The sequence below is a fragment of the Pelmatolapia mariae genome, linkage group LG2 (assembly GCF_036321145.2).
Source record: "Pelmatolapia mariae isolate MD_Pm_ZW linkage group LG2, Pm_UMD_F_2, whole genome shotgun sequence".
In the NCBI taxonomy this organism is placed as follows: domain Eukaryota; kingdom Metazoa; phylum Chordata; class Actinopteri; order Cichliformes; family Cichlidae; genus Pelmatolapia; species Pelmatolapia mariae.
This window is the reverse complement of record NC_086228.1, coordinates 7,718,760-7,738,137: the sequence shown is the minus strand read 5'-3', so window position 1 is coordinate 7,738,137 and position 19,378 is coordinate 7,718,760. Positions and strand designations below refer to the sequence as shown.

At 40.6% G+C, this 19,378-nt stretch overlaps 1 protein-coding gene across 3 annotated transcripts in view; it reads left to right on the top strand.

Moving 5' to 3' along the window:
- Positions 1–19,378, top strand: part of LOC134640529 (A disintegrin and metalloproteinase with thrombospondin motifs 2-like) — a 136,276-nt gene that overhangs the window by 50,756 nt on the left and 66,142 nt on the right. For 2 of the 3 annotated variants that reach the window (XM_063492401.1, XM_063492409.2), the window contains exon 3: positions 7,674–7,848. In XM_063492401.1, the coding sequence (XP_063348471.1) occupies positions 7,674–7,848 (175 nt within the window). Of the gene's footprint in view, positions 1–5,520; positions 5,618–7,673; positions 7,849–19,378 lie in introns of those variants that run through there. The other variant, XM_063492416.1, reaches the window with a different exon arrangement.

Below are 19,378 nucleotides of genomic sequence, written 5' to 3'. Positions count from 1 at the left end.
TCTGTCTGTAAATTTGGGATAGCACAGAAGATGAAGATTTGCAATATCCCACTTTCACAGCGGTCGGTGGGACCCAGTCCATCTCTAAGGGGCCTCCCAAACAAGATATCCAAGACACTGACATGTCAGGTTGAGTTGTTTTCCCCTTCCCCTGCAACAGGTAGCAACACAGCATCATCTAAAACACTGCAGCACTTGAAAGCGATGTCTGCCACGCCAAGTGAAAGTTCACTATATTTAACCAAAACAGAGTGAGGGGACAAAATCTTCCTATCTGTCTCTGTCATGGTTTAAATGATACTTGAGGAGCAGATTTGATACATCAAACATGTTAAACTATGTGTTTGTTAAATGCACATTTATGTTTTGACCTGAACAAGTGTGTGGTCATAAATTCTCTGTAGCATTGTTTCTTGAAGTCACTATCGATCTCTATAGAGACACGTGAGGTTCAGTGCAAAGAATCAAAATTTTACGCTTCAGTTTAGTTTCAGTTACTTTCTAGAAGTGGTTGTTCTTTTCAGTTTTGCTTTTGTTGCTTATATCTATCTATCTATATATATCTTTTTATTCTTCTTTTAATTAGCTAAATTTCAGTTTGGTTTTAGCTAACTATATTAATGGGGGAAAAAGAAAGACCCATTATTATTAGTTATTAAATAATGAGAAAGGGGTTGGATTAAATAAATCAGTGCTTTTTTATACTCATTTTTAATATACTATGTTATTTATTAGTAATTTTATTTTTTCATTATGTTTTGCCTTGTTTGATCATGTTTTTGTCTTTGTTATTGTTGTATTATTTTAACACCTTAAAAATAAAGTGTTAAAATAATACAAGGTGTACTGTGGCTTTAAAAATAAAGCCACAGTACCTTGGTGTGTGTGGTGTACATTTCCCAGCTTCTACCAAAAGTAGGTCACTTATGTTACCACCTGACAGCTTCTATTGATTAAAGCTGATCAGTCCTGAAAATGTGAGGGTCAGCCTCAAACCCTTCAAGTTTAATTACAGTGAGGCTTTCAGGGGTTCAAATACCCAAGCAACACATTATATCATGGCATCAGGCAGACAGCAAAAATGTTTAAAGTTTCAATTTCCTTCATTCATCATTACACATAAGTTTTTTTTCTTACCACTTCTCTTCACCCTCTAATAGACGAGACATAGGTGCCACTAACCTGTGGAGGAGTTTGAAGCTTTTGGTTTGGTAGGGAATAGCGCGTGTTACTAAGCGTGAGCATAGGGTGTGTATGCTATCACCTGTGTGTGTTGTAGGTGTAGCACCGTCTACTGCAACCATCAGCTGAGTCAGAGTAGTTGCATGTCTCTCAGTGTTGTCCCTGCTAAGGCAGTCTGTAGCCCAATGTCCTTTCTGATAGCACTTGAAACACATGTCTGGGTCATATCGTCCCATCGCTTACTGATTGTTAAAGATAGCACGCATCAAGCAGGAGCTTTATACATGGTTGCTGTCAGGGGTTCTGGCACAAAGGCTGTAGCTTGGCTAGACTGGTACATGGTTAGGGCTGCTATGCAGAGCTCTTTGTCCATTTTCTGAGGAGATTGTCAAGATGACATGATGTCTGACCTTACACGGGGCTGTTATGGCCTCCCTGTACGCCTTATTGTCATCATCATCCGAGTCATGATGTTGTCTGCTGATGTCTCATGTAGGATATTCACCAGAAATTGTTTTCCTTAGTTATGAGTCAAAGGTCGAGCAGGGGCTGTCCACTGATGCATATGATTAGGAATTGGAGGGTCTCACTGTCTGGTGGGATATCGGAAAAAACTCTGACATGAAGGTGGTTGTGCTTTCTCAGGCTTGTTGATGTGAAACCTTCAGTGGTGGGCAGTGGTCAGAGAATGATTGGAAGGGTCAGATTTAACTGTTTCATCCGTATCCCCTTTATCATTCTCCTGAGCTTTTTTCCTTAATTTTCCTTCTGTCCCTGGACTCTGTGTCAGATTTCTACACATTTAATGCCTTCAGGTAATTTTCAATTTCAATAAAATGTTTAATTTTCATTTTTTTCTTTGCTTTTGCCTCTTTTATTTGATCTTTATTCCTTCCAGCTCCATTAGCTGTCTCATGCGGAATGTTTTACCCAAACATGAATAACAGAGCCCCGACTCCATGTTTTCCCTTCCCCACATTTGGAGATATGACACTCATTTTTCATTGGGGTTTTCTTTACTGGACTTGTTTCCGATGTTTAGAACTACGTAGGTTTATCTGTCTGGTGTGCTAATCTCTACAATAGACACGTTTGCCACCGTGAATCCAGATTATCTCTTACTCAAACCTGGCAAAAGTAGTCACAACAGCAGGAAACCTTTGGAGGACCCTGTTCTCAATTTACTTTCTCCCTGAGAAAATACTGTGTTCCCAGAACACAGCGTTTACTTGGCTCTGTAATAACTAATCTCTAAACCAGATGTGAACCTGGAGAAACAATCAGTTTTCCTTTTTTTGGATTTAACTTTTTATTTGTTTCTATTGGGTTTTTTTTTTTCCAAATTATAGCAATTTATTTCAGATGTCTCACCTTTAAAGACAATGTGGTCCATTTTTCCAGGATGATCAGTTACTATCCATCTCAGACCCTAGATCCAGATTCTTGCAGAAATATAAAATAAATTACAGTGCACACAATGACTTTTGCAAAGAGGTCAAACAACAGCAAGGACAGCATGACAGCAGTCTGCTTGTTTTTTGACAGTTAGCTATCAACCATTGTGGCAGACTAAATTCACAACACTGTATGCAAAAGACAGCTCACATTAACATGTGGCAATCTAAACTATTACACATTGACAGAATAAGACAGTACGATATTGCAGAGACATGCTAATCAAGACAACGCCGTAAAATCGAGAGCTTTGACAAACTTGGGGTGGATCTCATCTGTCCTCAGCCACCGAACAGCTAATAAATAACTCAGATAGTTATCTGCTTCCTCTATGGAAGTACGGCATGTCATTGGAATTCAGTAGATCCTCAAAATATTCCTTCCACTCCCTGGCTATATCCCCAGTGCTATTTCCGCACCACACACATTTTGCCTAAAAGCTGCTTCACCCCTCTGAGTTTTCTGACAGTTGTACAGAATTTCTCTTGTTCCAAACCACACTGAAATCCCATCACACCGGTTCTTGCCTTGGAAGCCACCAAAACCACATTCTGCTTAGCCCATTAGTACTTGTCAGTGCTCTCAAGAGTCCCACAGGTTTGACCAATTTTGATAAGGCTTCTTAAGGATGGTGGCCAACTTTACCTGTGTTGTCCATGATCTAGTTTTTTGAGTTATATTGGGGAATATGACCCATCCAGACTCCCTTGGAATGTTGCTGAAGTTTTGCAGGAGGTGAAGGTTTGCCTTTGCCAGACACTCCCATCACACCCTTACTATAATATTAGTGACACCACATTATATCTATCAACAGTGCATAAGCACTCACTATGTAATTAACGAGTGCTCCAGCAACACTTAAAGTCATATGTTTGCATTTTGGTTGCACATCACCAGCTGCTACTATCTCCTCCTTTGTAGCCTACTTTTACTTGAAAGCGTCTTTTTGCCTCAAGTGGTGAAAATTTTGTCAGAATAATTTTCGTACATATTTTGCGAAGTAGTGCACTTCAATTTTTGGAGTAGCTCCCTTTTTAGGTGTTAAATCATCATCAAAAGCTGACACACTGCTCTTGCTCTCAGACATGCCTGGGCTCATCTCATTGTTGTGTTCACTAGGGGATGTAAATGCTGCTTCTTGCAATTTGACATTTTTATATCAGGTAAAAAATATATGTACCCCACCAAAGAAACCTAAGAAGTCCCAATGCTCTACACTGGTTGTTGATCAGAACCAAAGTGAACTCTTAATCTCGTTCACTTGAGAGAGCCCCAGCCTACAGGCACTCTACCAGGACTACAGCTATACACAGCCCTATCACATACGACTATCATAAAGTGAATTGAATATATTTACATTCATATGATGAAAAAGATATTAATTCTCCTTGTGAAAATCACGATCATTCCCAACCTTTTCACCCAAACCCAAGGCTGCTTTATGTGTGTGATCTAATATACAGATTATAAAAGGTTTTTAGATTATGATGAAATGTAGAGAGTGATTCTGTTAGAGTTAAGTGCCTCATGAGGGGAGGGAAGCTAATAAGCTAAATTTTAACATGTCAAACTTAATAAAACGTCTTGAGGCTCATCACCCAAAGGAGCACAATGAATTTACTGTAATAAGAGAACAGCAGCTAGCAAGGCAGCTGAGCCTAGAGCAGTCCCTGAACAGGCAAAACTAGTTATAGGGCGATGATTTTTTAAGCTACAGCAATTACAAAGGAAATGAAAAAAATTCATAAAAGCAGCTGAATATCCACTTGGCAGGAAGCTTGAGATTTTACGGATCACCAGATGACATCATTTTAATGTGTGTTCCTGATGTTACATAATTTTAGAGGAATACAGACATTTACGAACAGTGTTCTTTAAACTGAGACAACATTTTTGTGCACTATTATTGAAGTTACCCATCAGCCAAATGCCACACATGTCGTGCAGAGCCATCAGATTGCACAACACTCACTGCAAGGATCATCGAATTAGCAGAAATCACTCTTCTTAGTCAAAGTAGTGTAGTGTCAGTCAAGGATACGTTTCCCCATATCTGTTCTTATATCTTTGCAGCTTTCACCATTAAACATATCGGTGTGATTCAAGCAGGAAAGATTTTACGTGAAAGCAACGACTGCCAAAGCAGCGTGGTTTGAAGTTATTAGACTTCAGAGGTTACGACTACAAAGTTTAAAAAACTACACTTGTGAGCATTTGTGAGTTTTATGGAAATTGACAAAACTGAGTTATGTGCTGATGCTCTTCCTGTTTTCTTTCATGGGAGTTGCACAAAATGTTCCCTGTGTAAATGAAAATTGCTGCTTCCGTTTCTAATAGCAAGTGTTATAGTTGAAGCTGATTTTTCTCACAACAGGGAGACAAACAGTAACACACCTCATTTTTTCATGAAGACCAATAAAGGAAATTTCAAATAAGAGAGACTTAATTGAGTAGCGAAGCTAGCAGAGTCGAGGTTGCCTACATACAAACATGGTTTTCAGTTGTGTCTTTGAATGACTCTGCTTTGATGACTCTGTATCTGAACTTTTGCTTCATCCAGACAAAGCATTTGGACAAGCCTCCCTTTAATCCCCTTGGCTTGGACTTGGGTGTCCATGATTTAGAGGAGATAAAGACGGTGCTTTTCACTGTTCATTCTATTATAGTGTCTATTTACATCACTCTCTCAAAGCTTTTCTCCAGTTCTTATATGTTCACACTCATTTTCCTCTCTCTGACCCTCCACCCCCACTATGTGGGCTCTGATTGATCTAAGCATGTCTCCCAGTCCTACATGTCATCTTTTTTTCTTTGACACGGCTCTCCTCTCCCATCTGCTTGGTATTCTAGAGTGGGAAGGCATGCACCATCGCAGATCCATCAGATCCAATCAGAATGCCGCACCATAGCTCGAAAAAATTGAGGGATGGGAAGAGAGAGCCGAGGAAAGAGAAAGAGAAAAAAAGAAAAGGGGAGGCAGGTCAGTGACTTGTCAACATCCTTCTGGGACTAAAGCATCAGACTGGCAGGGTGAAGGAGAGAGGCAGACAGAGGAAGGAACCGAAGAGAGCAAGAATAAGAGCACCTTTTAATTTCTAAGGGGCAACTTTTGCTAATATCCTTTCAAATCAGCCTCTCTGAGGAATACCAGGAGCATACAAATTCATATTTTCCATTTCTGATAGAGAAGTCAATAAGTACTACGTATACTTGTTTCCACCAAGCATATTTCTTTAGATTTGATGCATTTAGACTCCCTGTACTCTACTATAGAGACATTACTGATACAGATGTAGCCAATAAAATTGATTTTTTAGGGACTGTACTGAATAAGAAAAAGAAATAATGACAAATGTAGTGCATGTGTTATTTTACTTTTTCCTCACACAGCATGAAGTCTAATCAGTTGTATTCATACAGCGCAGTGGCAAAAAACACACTGTACATCGCATCAACTAAATTCATCATTCGTGTGTATTTATCCACTAAATCACAAGAAAATGATCTAATGTCCTAGAAAAACTCGAGCAAAAACAGAAATGCTTTGAATTTCTCCAAATACATAAATAAACACACCAAGCAAATAAACAGACAAAGCTTATTTTAATTTTAGGTTATGACTGAGGGATCTCGAGGTCCCTCTACAAGGTCCAGTATCTTATATTGGATATAAAACCAAACTAGCACCATTTTTTAAAGGTAGCATGGCACATTCATTGAAGAGCCAGCCTAATTATTTAAGTCATGTACTCATTACATTGATCTAATGACATCTTGATTCACCTTTGTAACCTTTCATATTTACCATATTAGGGACTCAGGTATATATCAGATTTTAAAATCATCAAATCCTATATCAGTTGGGCTGTAATGTGTCTTGAGTCTTGAGTTTTGCAATGGAACAAACACACAGGTTATTATGAGATAACATGCTTGTCCAGGAGTTTCACTAAAAACCTTGGAACTCAGATTGCTACAATACACTTCATATAAACTGTTCATATTAAAAACCCTTGTATTGGATTAAAAGCCTTCTTTTCCTTTATTGTGTAACAGTTGTTGGCATACGTTGCATTTAAATTTGGCAATGTGTTGCGGGGGGACATGCATTTGGGGTCTGCTTTTTAAGAGATCGTGTTGACCACGCCCCCAGACATTATCAGAGCTTAATAGACTGCCTGTTTTTATTTGAGGTGTTGGTATCAATGTAAGGCTTCTGACTCCACCTGCTTCAGCTAATCTCTATGCAGTACAGTACACACACAGCTATTTATTCCTCATTCATCTGTAACGCATGTTTTTTTTTCTATCATCAGCTCACTTTCCTGTCTTCAGCTTGTTCGTCATATTTTCCTTCTCCTGTCAGAGCGGAGAGAAAAGCCGACAGGCACATGCTGATCGTATCAATGTTTTCCCTTCATTTATCACCCTCTTTCTTTTGCTCTCTTCCTCTCAAAAGCCTCGCAATCCTCTCTGTGTGTTCTCTTTCCTCTACAGCAGTGCGTTGCCTTGGTAATTACCAGTTGTCTTAAACAGACAGATGGAATAACAGAGAGTGACGGGCAATTTTCCCAGTGCCTGTTTTCCCCATGTATGTGTACGCAACCCCCTTTTTGTGTGTGTGTGTGTGTGTGTATGTGTGTTTTGTGGGTATTCTTCTTTACTTGCCGCCACCTCTTCTTTCTCACCCCTGTTCACATGCACATTCCCAGTGAGCATGGCTGATGTGTGTTGTGTGAGTGTGTGCACAAGGGACGTGGGGAATTACCTGACAGGATGTGTTAGCGTAGGATGGGAGTGGGACAGTCTCATCTCTTGCTCTTGTGTTAGCCATTTGAGATGCCAGGTGTCACTCTGGACCTCTGCGGGGGCCCCAGGAGGGATCACCCCTCTCCCCTTCTCTTCTCCTTCGATTCTTTCTTTAAATTATCAGGGAGGTGAGGGATGGAGGCACATATCGGATGAGGAGAAGCTGGGTGTCATGTTAGCGACTGATAAGTATTACTATGATATAATGAGTCATGTTTCTTTTTCAGGCCGGTATGATCAAGACAGAGAGAGAGGAGTTTTTTATCGAGCCAGTCGAGAGGGGCGATGGAGTGATAGAAGAGGAGGAGGAGGGGGGAGGAGGAAGGACACACATCGTCTATCGCTCCTCAGCCGTTAAGAAAGTGCCCATCAGCAGCGCAGCAGCCGACTACCACTCCAGAGGTTAGTCTCTAGTTTTCATCGCACCGTCCTCTACTTTTGAAGCTATTCAGGCACCATTCAACTCTACACTCTCCTCTCTTTTTATATCGGAGCTAGCCACACGTGGAAGTTATTCAGTAACACTGACTTCCAACTTAAGTGCAGGTCATTCACACTAAATTTTAAACCTGGGTAAGTCGTGCAAGTGTTAGTTTTGCCGTGGTTATGTTCTCAACAATACATGCTGAAGCACAACCCAAGCTGTTCTCCCATTAAATAAACTCTTCCCTAACGCTCACCTTGTTATATAATCATATCAACCTATTGTGTGCAAAGACAGTGAGTCACAGTGCGAGCGTGCCTCACTGTCAAAAAGATTACACCTACACACCCTCAAACACATCTTCTTTTCACTGCACTAATTTTCCAGTGAGGAAGGAGTAACATATGGAGACACACATGTGTGACTGGTGAGATACCACCCTCTGTGTTCCTGTACAGAATTATGCGCTGCCTTGGCTCCCTTAATAATTGACAGCTGCGTCTTAAGTCTTCGGTTTCTCGTCGCGATTGCCTCTATTTTCCACTCTGCAGATGAAATCAATAAACTGAAACAACAGGTATGGATGTCATTTTGGCGAGCAAAATATAAAAGTTTCCCATGTTGTGTCAGCTCACGAATTAGATGAAGGGAAGATGAGTATATAGTCAAATACTCAATATTCTGAATATTATGATATAAATGTAAATTTATTGCGAGCCAATGCAGCAACTAAAAGAAGAAGGAAGTTAGTCTGAAATTGATTGAACTCCATCAATCGGTGGAGTTGAACACTGCACAGCTGCGGTGCTGTCCGGAGGCTCATCGTGCAACACAATAACCCTGTGATTACATGAGAAACATAATTTACACATAGCTGTACATATATGCTATAAACATGTTTATTCTGGTAATACTAGTCTGTGTACCTTGGCAATGTGTTGCTCTTTGATCATGGTCATTTGACCACTCAGAAGAATGCTGTTAATATGTTGCTTGGCAATGGCTTTCAACCATATTAAATTTTCAAACACATTTAGATGCAAAAGGGTTTCTTTTTAAAGGTTGATGAGTGGTCAATCTTATTTAGCAATAAAATAATGCAAAAAGATGATGGTTCATGTGGGGGTTGGGTTGGCAATGGTGTCTTTATCATACAGAGAAACCTTTACTGATGCAACCTTCCCACTGATCCCAGCTTGGTACCTGCAGTTGGAGTAAACTAGCTTCTGTTAACTCATATTTACATAGATCGTGGTGGAAACTTCACTCTTTCCACTGCTCTGTTGTAGTTGACCTTGAATCTAGCTTGACATTTTTCCAATCTTACTGAGTTTGCTCTCAACCACAGATACAATACTATTCAAAAGAGCTGAAGGTTTTAGATACATGAGTTTTTGAAAGGTCTACATCATCAAGCCATAATCCTAACCTCCTTATATGCTAACATAAACTAAACAAATCTAAACAAATATACAAATTGATTCAGATTATTTATTTCTTTATTTTAATTGTAAAAAGGTTCAATAAATGCACCTGTTTATATTTCGTCATTCATATACTGACTAAAGCAAATGTAAACCACGCATTATTGTCAGAATCTGCTGGGAAAGCTTCTTTCTTTAACTTCGTGTGAGAAATACTGTTTGTTATTTAGCAGATCTAAATCAAAGGAACTGCAAAAAGTCTGCAAAAAAAGAACTGGACTAATTAGTCTGTTACATGTTACAAAAAACTACTAGTATTAAATTTGTTTGTTTTTGTTTTGTTTGGAGGTATGTGAGTATTTTTTTCACAAGGCCTTCTTGTTTTGTCCTATTACTAAAAGAATTAATCATACAAAAATGGAAAAATTACCAGAAAATAGAGCGCCGCTATTGCTCTGCACGCCTCAGGCCCGCGTCAGTAGACGTGACCCTCCAGTTGCTCTCATTGATCTGATGTTTACAAGTTAATAAACTGACCAGTTCAAGAGTCAATATCTCCCACGATCGCAAAAGTGAAAATAATTTCAAGGAAATTAAGCTGCTGCGCAGTTCAGGTGTGAGCCGAAGGACTTTATACTGAGTGCATTGCAATAGATGAGATCTGTGTCTTCCTATTCTGAGCAGTTGACTCAAGAATGTCTAATAATATACAGAGAGAGAGAGAGAGAGAGAGTTTCCATAGGAACACCCAGTGAGGACAGACTGCATTAGAGTAACACAGATCTGCTCCCACTGTTACTGATACCTGGCAGTACATCCACATACATACAAACACACATGCATATAGGTTTACAAAAACGAAGGAAAGAAAGAAAAACTTTATGGAATCACACACATATACAACCACACACAGCTTACACAACTCCCTTGATCATACGTTTACACTTGCGAACACACGCACGCACACGCTCCGTGCGCACAGACACATAGGCACACACAACACGTCTCACTGCTCCTTCTTGCCTTTGAATCTTTCTTTCTAATGAAGAGTGGGGTGCAGATCAATAGCGTAGGATAGAACAGGCTACTGTGCGAGCCCGTTTGTGTGTGTGTGTGCGTTTGTGTCTGTGTGCGTGTGCGTGTGTGGCGTGGGCATGAGTTCTGTGGTCGTCTGGCTTTGAGTGCTGGGATTTTCAAGGCTAAGCGGACAGACAGACTGACAGACAGACGAGCAGGCATGTGCTGCTCCCAGTAGCATTTGATGTGGATCGCTCTCTTTGTTTCTCTCTCTTTTTTCCTTTTTATCATTTTTGTCCTAGCTATTCTAGACCACAACATTATGTAAACACAAGGTTTACCTTCCAGTTGTTGCATCATATCGCTCAGCGCTATACAAGAAGTGCAGTATAGATCTTACACACAGATTCTTCTTCTCTCCACCTTCCGCAGGTTAAAAAGAAATCAATTCTTTCTTCTTCTTCTTTTTTTTACTTTCCTCTTGTATCCCCCTCATATTCTCTTTCCCAGACAATCACTCCCCACCTGTAGATCAATCGGGGACATTAGCAAATTAATTAATAATAGATCAATCATTTCTGAAGATCTCCTATGCCAGGCTTGTGTAATTCACAGCCAGATATTGAATGCTGGACTCATTTCCTGGCTAAAGACAGAGGGAAGGAAGTTATATTTAGCAAGGTAATAGTGGAGCTCAAGAAAGAGAGAGGGAGATGAAGAAGGAGTGAGATTGATCACTTTCTTACACCATAAGCTGAGGAAGGTGTAAATCAATGTCCAAAGTGGAGAGAGCGAGCTTTATTATTAATGTGACACATTTGTCAATTAATTGCTGGGGCAATAAAAAAGCAAAGGATTGCCGTATTTGTCTTCTTTTTACTTTTAACGGCTGGGCGGGCAGAGCCTTCCTCCCCAGTAATTTCATTTTATCTCATTTTATCTGGTTTTTGGTCAGTGTACTTCTGTTCAGTTAATTTTCCTTAATCGTCCGCTCTCTTATACAGAGTTTGACTTTGCTTTGCTTACTTTATGCCCCAGACAAATTCCAGAGGCCAGCCTATAAGGCTGTAGTTGAATGTTTAGTCTTTGGAGGCAGGACTGTCTGTGCATGTGTGTGTGTGTGTTCCTCCAGCTGCATGCATGCAAGCATGTGTTTTAGTGCTACTGCAGTGTTTTGTCCAGGGCGCTGAGACATGCCCAAACAGATGGACTACTGGAGGGCTTTTTCCCCATAACGCTCTTCACGAACTCTTTTACGTGTGCCTGAATCTCACATAAATATTCTTTATTAATGTTACTGTATCCTGCATTATTACTTAATTACATCGGATCTATTGCTTTAGCTGATGCATTGCTCTAATGTTCTGTTTGCGTGGTATCATTTGGTTTTATTTTGTACTTATATACATAATATAAATGTAATTCATTGCAGCTCTTGTGTTTTCCCTGACATTTCGTTCCCAAGCTTGATATTTTGTTCTAAAGGCAGAAAGGCTCCCTGCAACCTTGGGGGGAAATGCCTGCAATTAGCTGGTGGGCTGACACCGGGCGAAGGGCTGCGGCAGCTACACGGGGCTTTATACATGCATACAAAGCCTGCATTTGTTTTACCCCGCAGGCGGTGATATTCTCTGTGTTCTCGTATGTTTTGTGCTGTACCCTAATCCGCTTTAGCGTTCAGGGCTGATGTGAGCTGTTGTTGGATTGGTGCTGTTGTGTTGTTCGTGTGCGCCACGTTGCACAGCGCCGATACGATGACGTGTCAGTCTTGGCCTGAGCTAAGAGGAAGTTGGAGAGGGTCAGACAGAGGCCAGTAGTGCTAGTCACTGTAGCTTAATGTCTGCCTCCCACATCCAGAAAATGAAGGAGGCTCCCTCGGGTCCCGCTCTCTCTCTGTATATCTTTCTTTGCCTAACTCTCTCACTTTACTCCTTTTTTATTTCCTTAAACTGCATCCCCTCCACCACTGTTGCCCCCACCTCTCCGTCTGCCGGTGTGACACATGGATAGTCATATGGCGCAAGGGTTTTAAGAGGCGACTCATGACTAAGCACTTAGAGATGTGAGCACACGCAACTCATAAATGGCCTGAACTCATCTTCAGCGTGTAACCAGGGCCCCAGCAGACACTTTGCATTATGGCGTGCCTCTTGATGGAAATCCCAAATAGCCACCTGAAATGCTGGGAAGGTCACGTTCTCTCTTGCTTGAGTCATTTTTAACCCCTTTGTTTCAGACCACAAGCTTTAAATGCATGAAGAGAAAAAAAACGACTTCCACACAACCAAAGTCCCATTTTTAAACTTTTCCCCATCTGCTTGTTTAAGTCCATACCAACCCTCTGGCTCCAAGCTATTACTCAGTTCATTAAGGCTTTTGTCTTTTTAACATGTTGTCATGATTTATGTCTTATTTTATTTAATAAAAACAAGCCCCTAAAAACAGAAGCCGTTCCTGTGAAGCATGTCTTTAAGCTAAATCCTTAAAAACTCATCGTGTAACCACAGGGCTGACGGTGTCTGGAACACCAAATATTTGAACACTTAACACTGTTGATAATTTGCTAAGATCACAACTTACTCACAGTGCGTAATCCAAACCATGCAGAAACTTATGACTAATCTCATGTTGCGGGATGATCTCCGGTGTTATCTGGTGAGATTTGCTCCATTTCAGTTCTTCCTGCTGTATGATGGTTTTTATCTCTGTTCATTGATGACCCTAAACTTTTATTGAGGAAAAATGTAACCCTAGTTTTACATCTTTCCTATATTGTGTTTATATTAGCCTAAGCATAGCATTGTAGCTAGCATAGCAGGTAGCAACATTGTAGCTAGCATAGCAGATAGCACATTATTATACGTTAGCTAGCCCAAGTTCAAAAACTCTCCAAGCATTCCTGTTGTTAAGTTTTATGTCTTTATTTATGTTCAAAGTGATAGGAGAGCTGTACATTTTATGTATTTGTTTATTTTAGAACAAGTCAGCACCTTTAGATGGAAACTAATGAGTTAAGTTCCTGCTAATTTCTAACTCTGCTAAACCCTTGTAAAGCCTCTTTTATGGGTGCCTGGATGCTAAATTTTATTGCAACATCTGGGAGAACAGCCACACTGATCATTTTATTGGAGCTGTAAGAATTTGGAGAATTCTTAACTCTCGAGCTTCAGTGTTTGTTTGATTTTGGGGAACCAAAGGAGCCTTTGGACCCAGAAATGGTTAATGATGTCAGACCATTCACGCTTACGTTCTCACCTTCGGCCAGTTTAGGATCAACCTAAGTCAGCCTAACTTAATTGTTATCTTTGACCTGTTGGAGGAAGTTGAAGTACCTGCACTCTCACAACTGGGGCAACTGGCCAAGGATACTTTAGCACACGGAGGAATCAGGGGTCGATCCACCGACTGATAGTCGACCCACTCAACCACCTGAGCCACAGCCACCGTTTTCTTCCTTAGTCTCTCTCTACCAGGTCACAACCAAAATTGCTCAAACTACCAAAATAAACCAGAACATCTAGTACCAAACATGTGCCCCTTGCCTACAGATTCTACATATTCATATGCATGTATCTGTTTATAGTGATTAATTTCCAACTGTTCTGATTGCCTAATCACAGCATGTTAACAGACAACAAATTTCCTGCAATCACAGCTTAACAGACACAGTACATTGCACTTGCTCGGGTCCCTCGAAACATCGCCCATCTCACTTTTAACTGGCAGATTAATGCTTCTGTCAATTTGCATTATATGGCCCAGTTCCCTGAAGCAACATAATCCCATTCCAGCACTGTCTTTCCATTCACCCTTGAATAAAATGGCTCTCTAAGCTTTAGCTGAATGAAACTGAGCTGTCTGACCTTTGTCTTAAGGCTGGTGTTTTTAGCTCTGGAAGAAGCAGTTCTAAAGGAGAACCTTTACCATATGTAACCTATGTAAACAAAGTCATTTTCCAAGGCTGGGCATCTAAAGCAGGGAAAACCCCAAACTTGGCAGCTTCAATTATTAATTTAAAAACCTCACTGTTTTTAAATAGGGGCAAACTAAAGCTAGCTGTCCAAAATAAATATAGAGAGCCATAAATGGAAAACCATTGAATTAAGAGGTTTTTTTTTATTTATACACAAATTTTCTAACAATAATTTTGCAGGCTTTTCTTTTCTTTTTTTTTTCAAAAAAGATACTAGTCTCAGATTTTGTGCCAATAGCTGCCTCTGTAACATGTGCCTCATGTTTGTAATAACTTGTAATGCTGTATAATAATATGGGTGTTATATTGGGCAGCAGGGATCCACTTTGAATCAGCCGTGAACATTAGTGACAGCATAAACACACACTCACACACACAGGCGCGCGCAGTCAAGCAGAACTAAAGAAGAAACACATACGCAGGTGCGAAAACACACATGCATGCATGCACTGTGCGCAAACATACACAAAGCACACACGCGGATACAGTACATATGTGTGAATGAGTGTTGGCCAGGTGTGCCTCTGGGAGGAAATTACAGTGCTAGGAGGGGAAGTATTTTAACAGCCAGCTGCTTCCTCTCTCTCTCTCTGTGGCCACTGGCTCCATCCCTGAAGAGCATGACTGCCTTATTACCATACTCAGCATGTGTGTGTTTGTGTAGTCATGTGTCCCTGCATGTATGTGTGCTACCCATTGCATTTGACAGTTTTATTCCTTGCCTGTTTAACTCACAGCCAACTAAGAGCATTGATGTTTATGTGTCTGCCGGTGTGTAGGTGTGTATTTGCCGGTGTGCCTGCACTATGTCCCTCTGTGTGTGTTCTCTCTCTGGTTTGTCTGACTCCTCACCTGCTTGTAAGCTCCCAGCAGGCCTTCCATTGAGCTGTCACTCAGTGCACCACAGCGCTGCCTTTAAACTGAACAGGTCTCTGGGGATAATAGCAGGGTGCGGCCGACCTCTGTTCCAGTCTGCAGCCACCGGTGCTGCACTGACCCACGCACACACAGTCTGTCTGTGTGTTTGTGTGCATGTGTCTGTGCGTGGGTGTCTGTCTGCCTGCAAGACAAAGAGAGAGTGAGTGAGGTGAAGATGAGGGTGGAAGAGAAGGGAAGCCTTACAGGGATGAAGGGGTAGAGCGTTATTACAGGCCTAGTGATTGAGAGAGTGTCACTATAATCATGGTGATCATAGTGCTCTGACAAGATTAGCACCTTTCTGAGCCTCTGCACTGCCTCTGGTGTGGTGTTCAAATATTCAGAGCCTTGCCCTTGATGGTGAAATTCGACTACATAGTTAAATGTGCGGCCTTTTAACTGGATTTTCTTTGGATTTTTGTTTTTTTCAGCACCGTCAGTTAAATTGTAAATGAAGTGCAATATTGAAAAGATCACAGAGATTAAAGTTTAGCTTAGATTTAGATAGATGGAGAGATACACATTCTAGCTGTGATTCTAGCTGTGATTCTAGAAGACGTGCGCCATCCTGTTTCCAAAGTATCCAATGAGTGTCCAAGAAAGGGATCTCCTCTCTATTATGCTAAAAATACAGAAATTGCGTCAAGAGCACAGAGCAGACGAGGAGGGCTGGAAGTCAGACAGTGCTGAATATTAAAAACACAGCCTGTACAGAAACTCTCCCACTGTGGTGGGAAACTGTGTGAAGGACAGAGCAAAGCCTTACTGGAGACGCAGACCCACATCTGGTGTATTTATATAGTATGTTTACATATGTCCGTATGATGACGTTAGAACTTATTCAGGCATTGCAATTACATCATACAGCTGTTAAGCCTTAGTCAGGTATAAAATATACTTAAAGACAAAATAAATAAAAACAAAGATAGGTTTATTGCTTCAGATTTAAATGTGGTATATTATTGATCTGATTGACAAAAGTAATAAATTGGACTGAAAATGTGCAAGGTTAATACAATAAGATGCATTATTTCTACCTGTGGAGGCTTCATCACAGGGCTGGCACAAGGCAGCAGGTACTGTGTAACTACAATTTCGTGCCACATACCTCCCTAGAGGTGGCCAGCGTTCTGTCTTAACATCAGTTATATAACCAGCCAACCTAAGGGACAGACGCTCAAGGAAGATGAGATGGTGTGTGACTTCCTTCCTCCCACTACTGTCACAGTGCTGCAAACATGCACATACACACACACTCACACACACGCTGTGTTAAATCTGGCTCACCTCAGAGAAGCGCCGGATCCGCTGCCATTCCTAAAAAAAAAGTAAAAAAAAAAAATACCATGATGTGTGCGCCTTGGCAGAATTTTGACATTGTTTCCAAGGGTTAATGGTTCCTCCCAGGATAATTTCTATTCACTTGCATCTGTTATGGCAAGGCAGCTTGGAACCAAATAACCTGGATAACTACACCAAGTTTATTACTGACTTCCATTGCAGTTCAACCCAGCATAAGTGTGAGATTAACTGTAATCAGCCAAAATAACTTAAATTGCCTGTGTGGGTGTACGGGGACTTCAAATTGCAATATAATGGTGCACAGGATGAGAAACCATTCATTGAAAAACCGTGTAGGTTAATGCAGGAATGTTTGTGTGAAGAGGATGTAATACCGAAGCAGCTGATTCGGAGGTTAATGGAGCCTCTCATGTGAATGAGGCTTTCATCCCTGTGGAGACAGAGATGCATTCAGCGCTATTACAGCAGATTCCTCATCCTGTGTGTAGCGCTTACAAGCACGAGTAAACATGTTCCTCAAAAGCAAAATTATTAGTGAGTGTGTAGAGAAGGGGTTTGTGCTTTTGTTTAGTTTTTTTTTTTTTAGATGTGCAGCATGTGATATTTAAAATACACAGTTCTTTAGACTTTATTGTTTGTTTGTGTGTGTGTGTGTGTGTGTGTGTGTGTGTGTGTGTGTGTGTGTGTGTGTGTGTGTGTGTGCGCGTACTTCATCTGATATTACAGCCAACTCACATGGTGATATATGATAAAGCTGAAAGGTTAGTGTTATTGATGTAGTTGCCTTCAACTAAGTTTCTTAATTTTACTGGTAATAAAGTCAAACCACATATTTTGTTTCTGTTTGCAGCTTGTGTAAATTAAGCATTTTATTTTTTTGAGTTTGTGTGTTTCTGTTTGCACGATAGCAGTAAAGCTCAGATATCAATGCAGCGAGATTGAAAATGTCAGAGTGTGTGTGCCTTGTTGCCTTTGCCTGATTAGCAGGGTGATGTGTAGTGGTGGGAGTTCGTTAGGCTGCAGTTCATTTGCCGCTGCGCCCCCTAGGGACTTTAATTGAATAAAGCGCAGCTCTGTGCCTGTTCATTCCACAAAGGCTATAATGCAAGTATCGAAGATAGACGCATGCAGTTATGACTCTGGGAAAACTCGCTGATGGTTAACATAGTATTTAAGTTTCCTTTTTTTTCCTTTTTTTTTAATCAGTGCCTTTTTTTTTCAATGTCATGAAGAAAGATGAGGGAGGGGAAGGGGAGTCATCAATCATCCCTTTCTTCCTGTGCCGTTTCTTCCACCGAGCCGGCTGATACGTCTCGTAGCATTAGTCTGATGTGTTCAGATTTAGCTCGAACAAAAGCGGCGAGTGCGTAGAGATGAGAGGATGAAGAGGAGGAGAAAACAAGGCCCGATTAGAGCTTAGAAGGAGATGAAAATACCCGTTTTGTCATTCTGTTTACTGCACCCACTGACCCGGAGTGACCGTCAAATCCAGATGGGTCATTTTGTGGTTGATATACCGTTGATCCCTGACTTTTAATCATATGTGCTTGTGTGGAGCAATTACAGTAATACAGTAGGGGTACTGTAGGAGACAAACTCCTGCTTATTAATATGATCATTATTAGTCACCATTTAATAAAGCTGCAGTAGTCTAAAGGTTTTTTTACTTTATTGAATTTTCTCTAAGGCTCTGCAAACCCTTTTTGTAATAGGACTGCAGCATCACAATTTAGTCACTATGGTTGGCCTTTCATCCACCCTCAATGCATTGTTATTTATCTATAATGCGACTGGTCACAATTAAGTAGAAAAGTGAAATTAAAAAGTTAAAAATTGATAATGAACTAATCTGCTATTTGGATAAAACATAATTTCTGCTTTAAATTATGAATTTAAGATTGAGTTTTACAGTTTTTCCTCTTATTAACATTGTTGTCTTTAAGAAATAACTTTTTGAGAAAGAGTTTCTGACTGCTCACTCACTAGGACACTGCATTTCCTGTGACTACTTTATTTCAATAACGAGAGATCACTGACCTCCAGAGTTTTGACGCTGATATTGGAGCAAATGGACGATGATAACTTGGACGAGGCTTTCTGAGCGTCTGGGATAAGGTGCATGAATGACAGAACTGAGCTGCATTTTAAAGATGCTGATTGACTTACATTAGTCTGGCAAGATGATTATCAGAATAATGAGAAGAGCACTCGGTTTGACAGCGTGGGAAACAGGAAGTGACAAAAACTGCAGATTAGACACAGACAAGCGAACGCATGTCTTTGTTAATTAGTCTGTTAATGAGAAGATGCAGCAGTATAAAATGTTCTGTTTACATTGGCAAAATGTTGCTATAAACACTTTTTTCATAATACTGCAAAAATATAAATAATGCGCTACTAGCGGTTCGTGTGTTCAAACACCAGCATTACCTATTCTGCAGTGAAGACTGGCTTTTTCACAGTTGTTTTACAACAGGTTCATTTTAGACTCACATGTTCCCAGAATCATTGAAATCTCAGCTCATAATACAAATACTTCCAGGATATCTGTACATTCCTAGCTTTTAAGTCTGCTCTAGCATCTGTTGCTTTAAATGCGAATGAGTTGCTGCTTGCCACACCCATTCCAGAACAAGGCTGCACCTTTCTAGCTAGCATCATGGTTACCAAATATCATCTAAGATTAGGCCCACAGATTGGACAGCGACCCTGGAGAAGGGTTCCTGGAGGTTTCTAGTTGTTGCTAGGTGAAATTGGTTGCAAACAGGGTGCCACATCCAAAAATTGTTTTTGATTGCTAGCAGAGTGCTGCAGCTGCCTATAGTTTGCATGGAAGACATTGGAAGACAAATGGAAAACATTTACTTTCAAAGG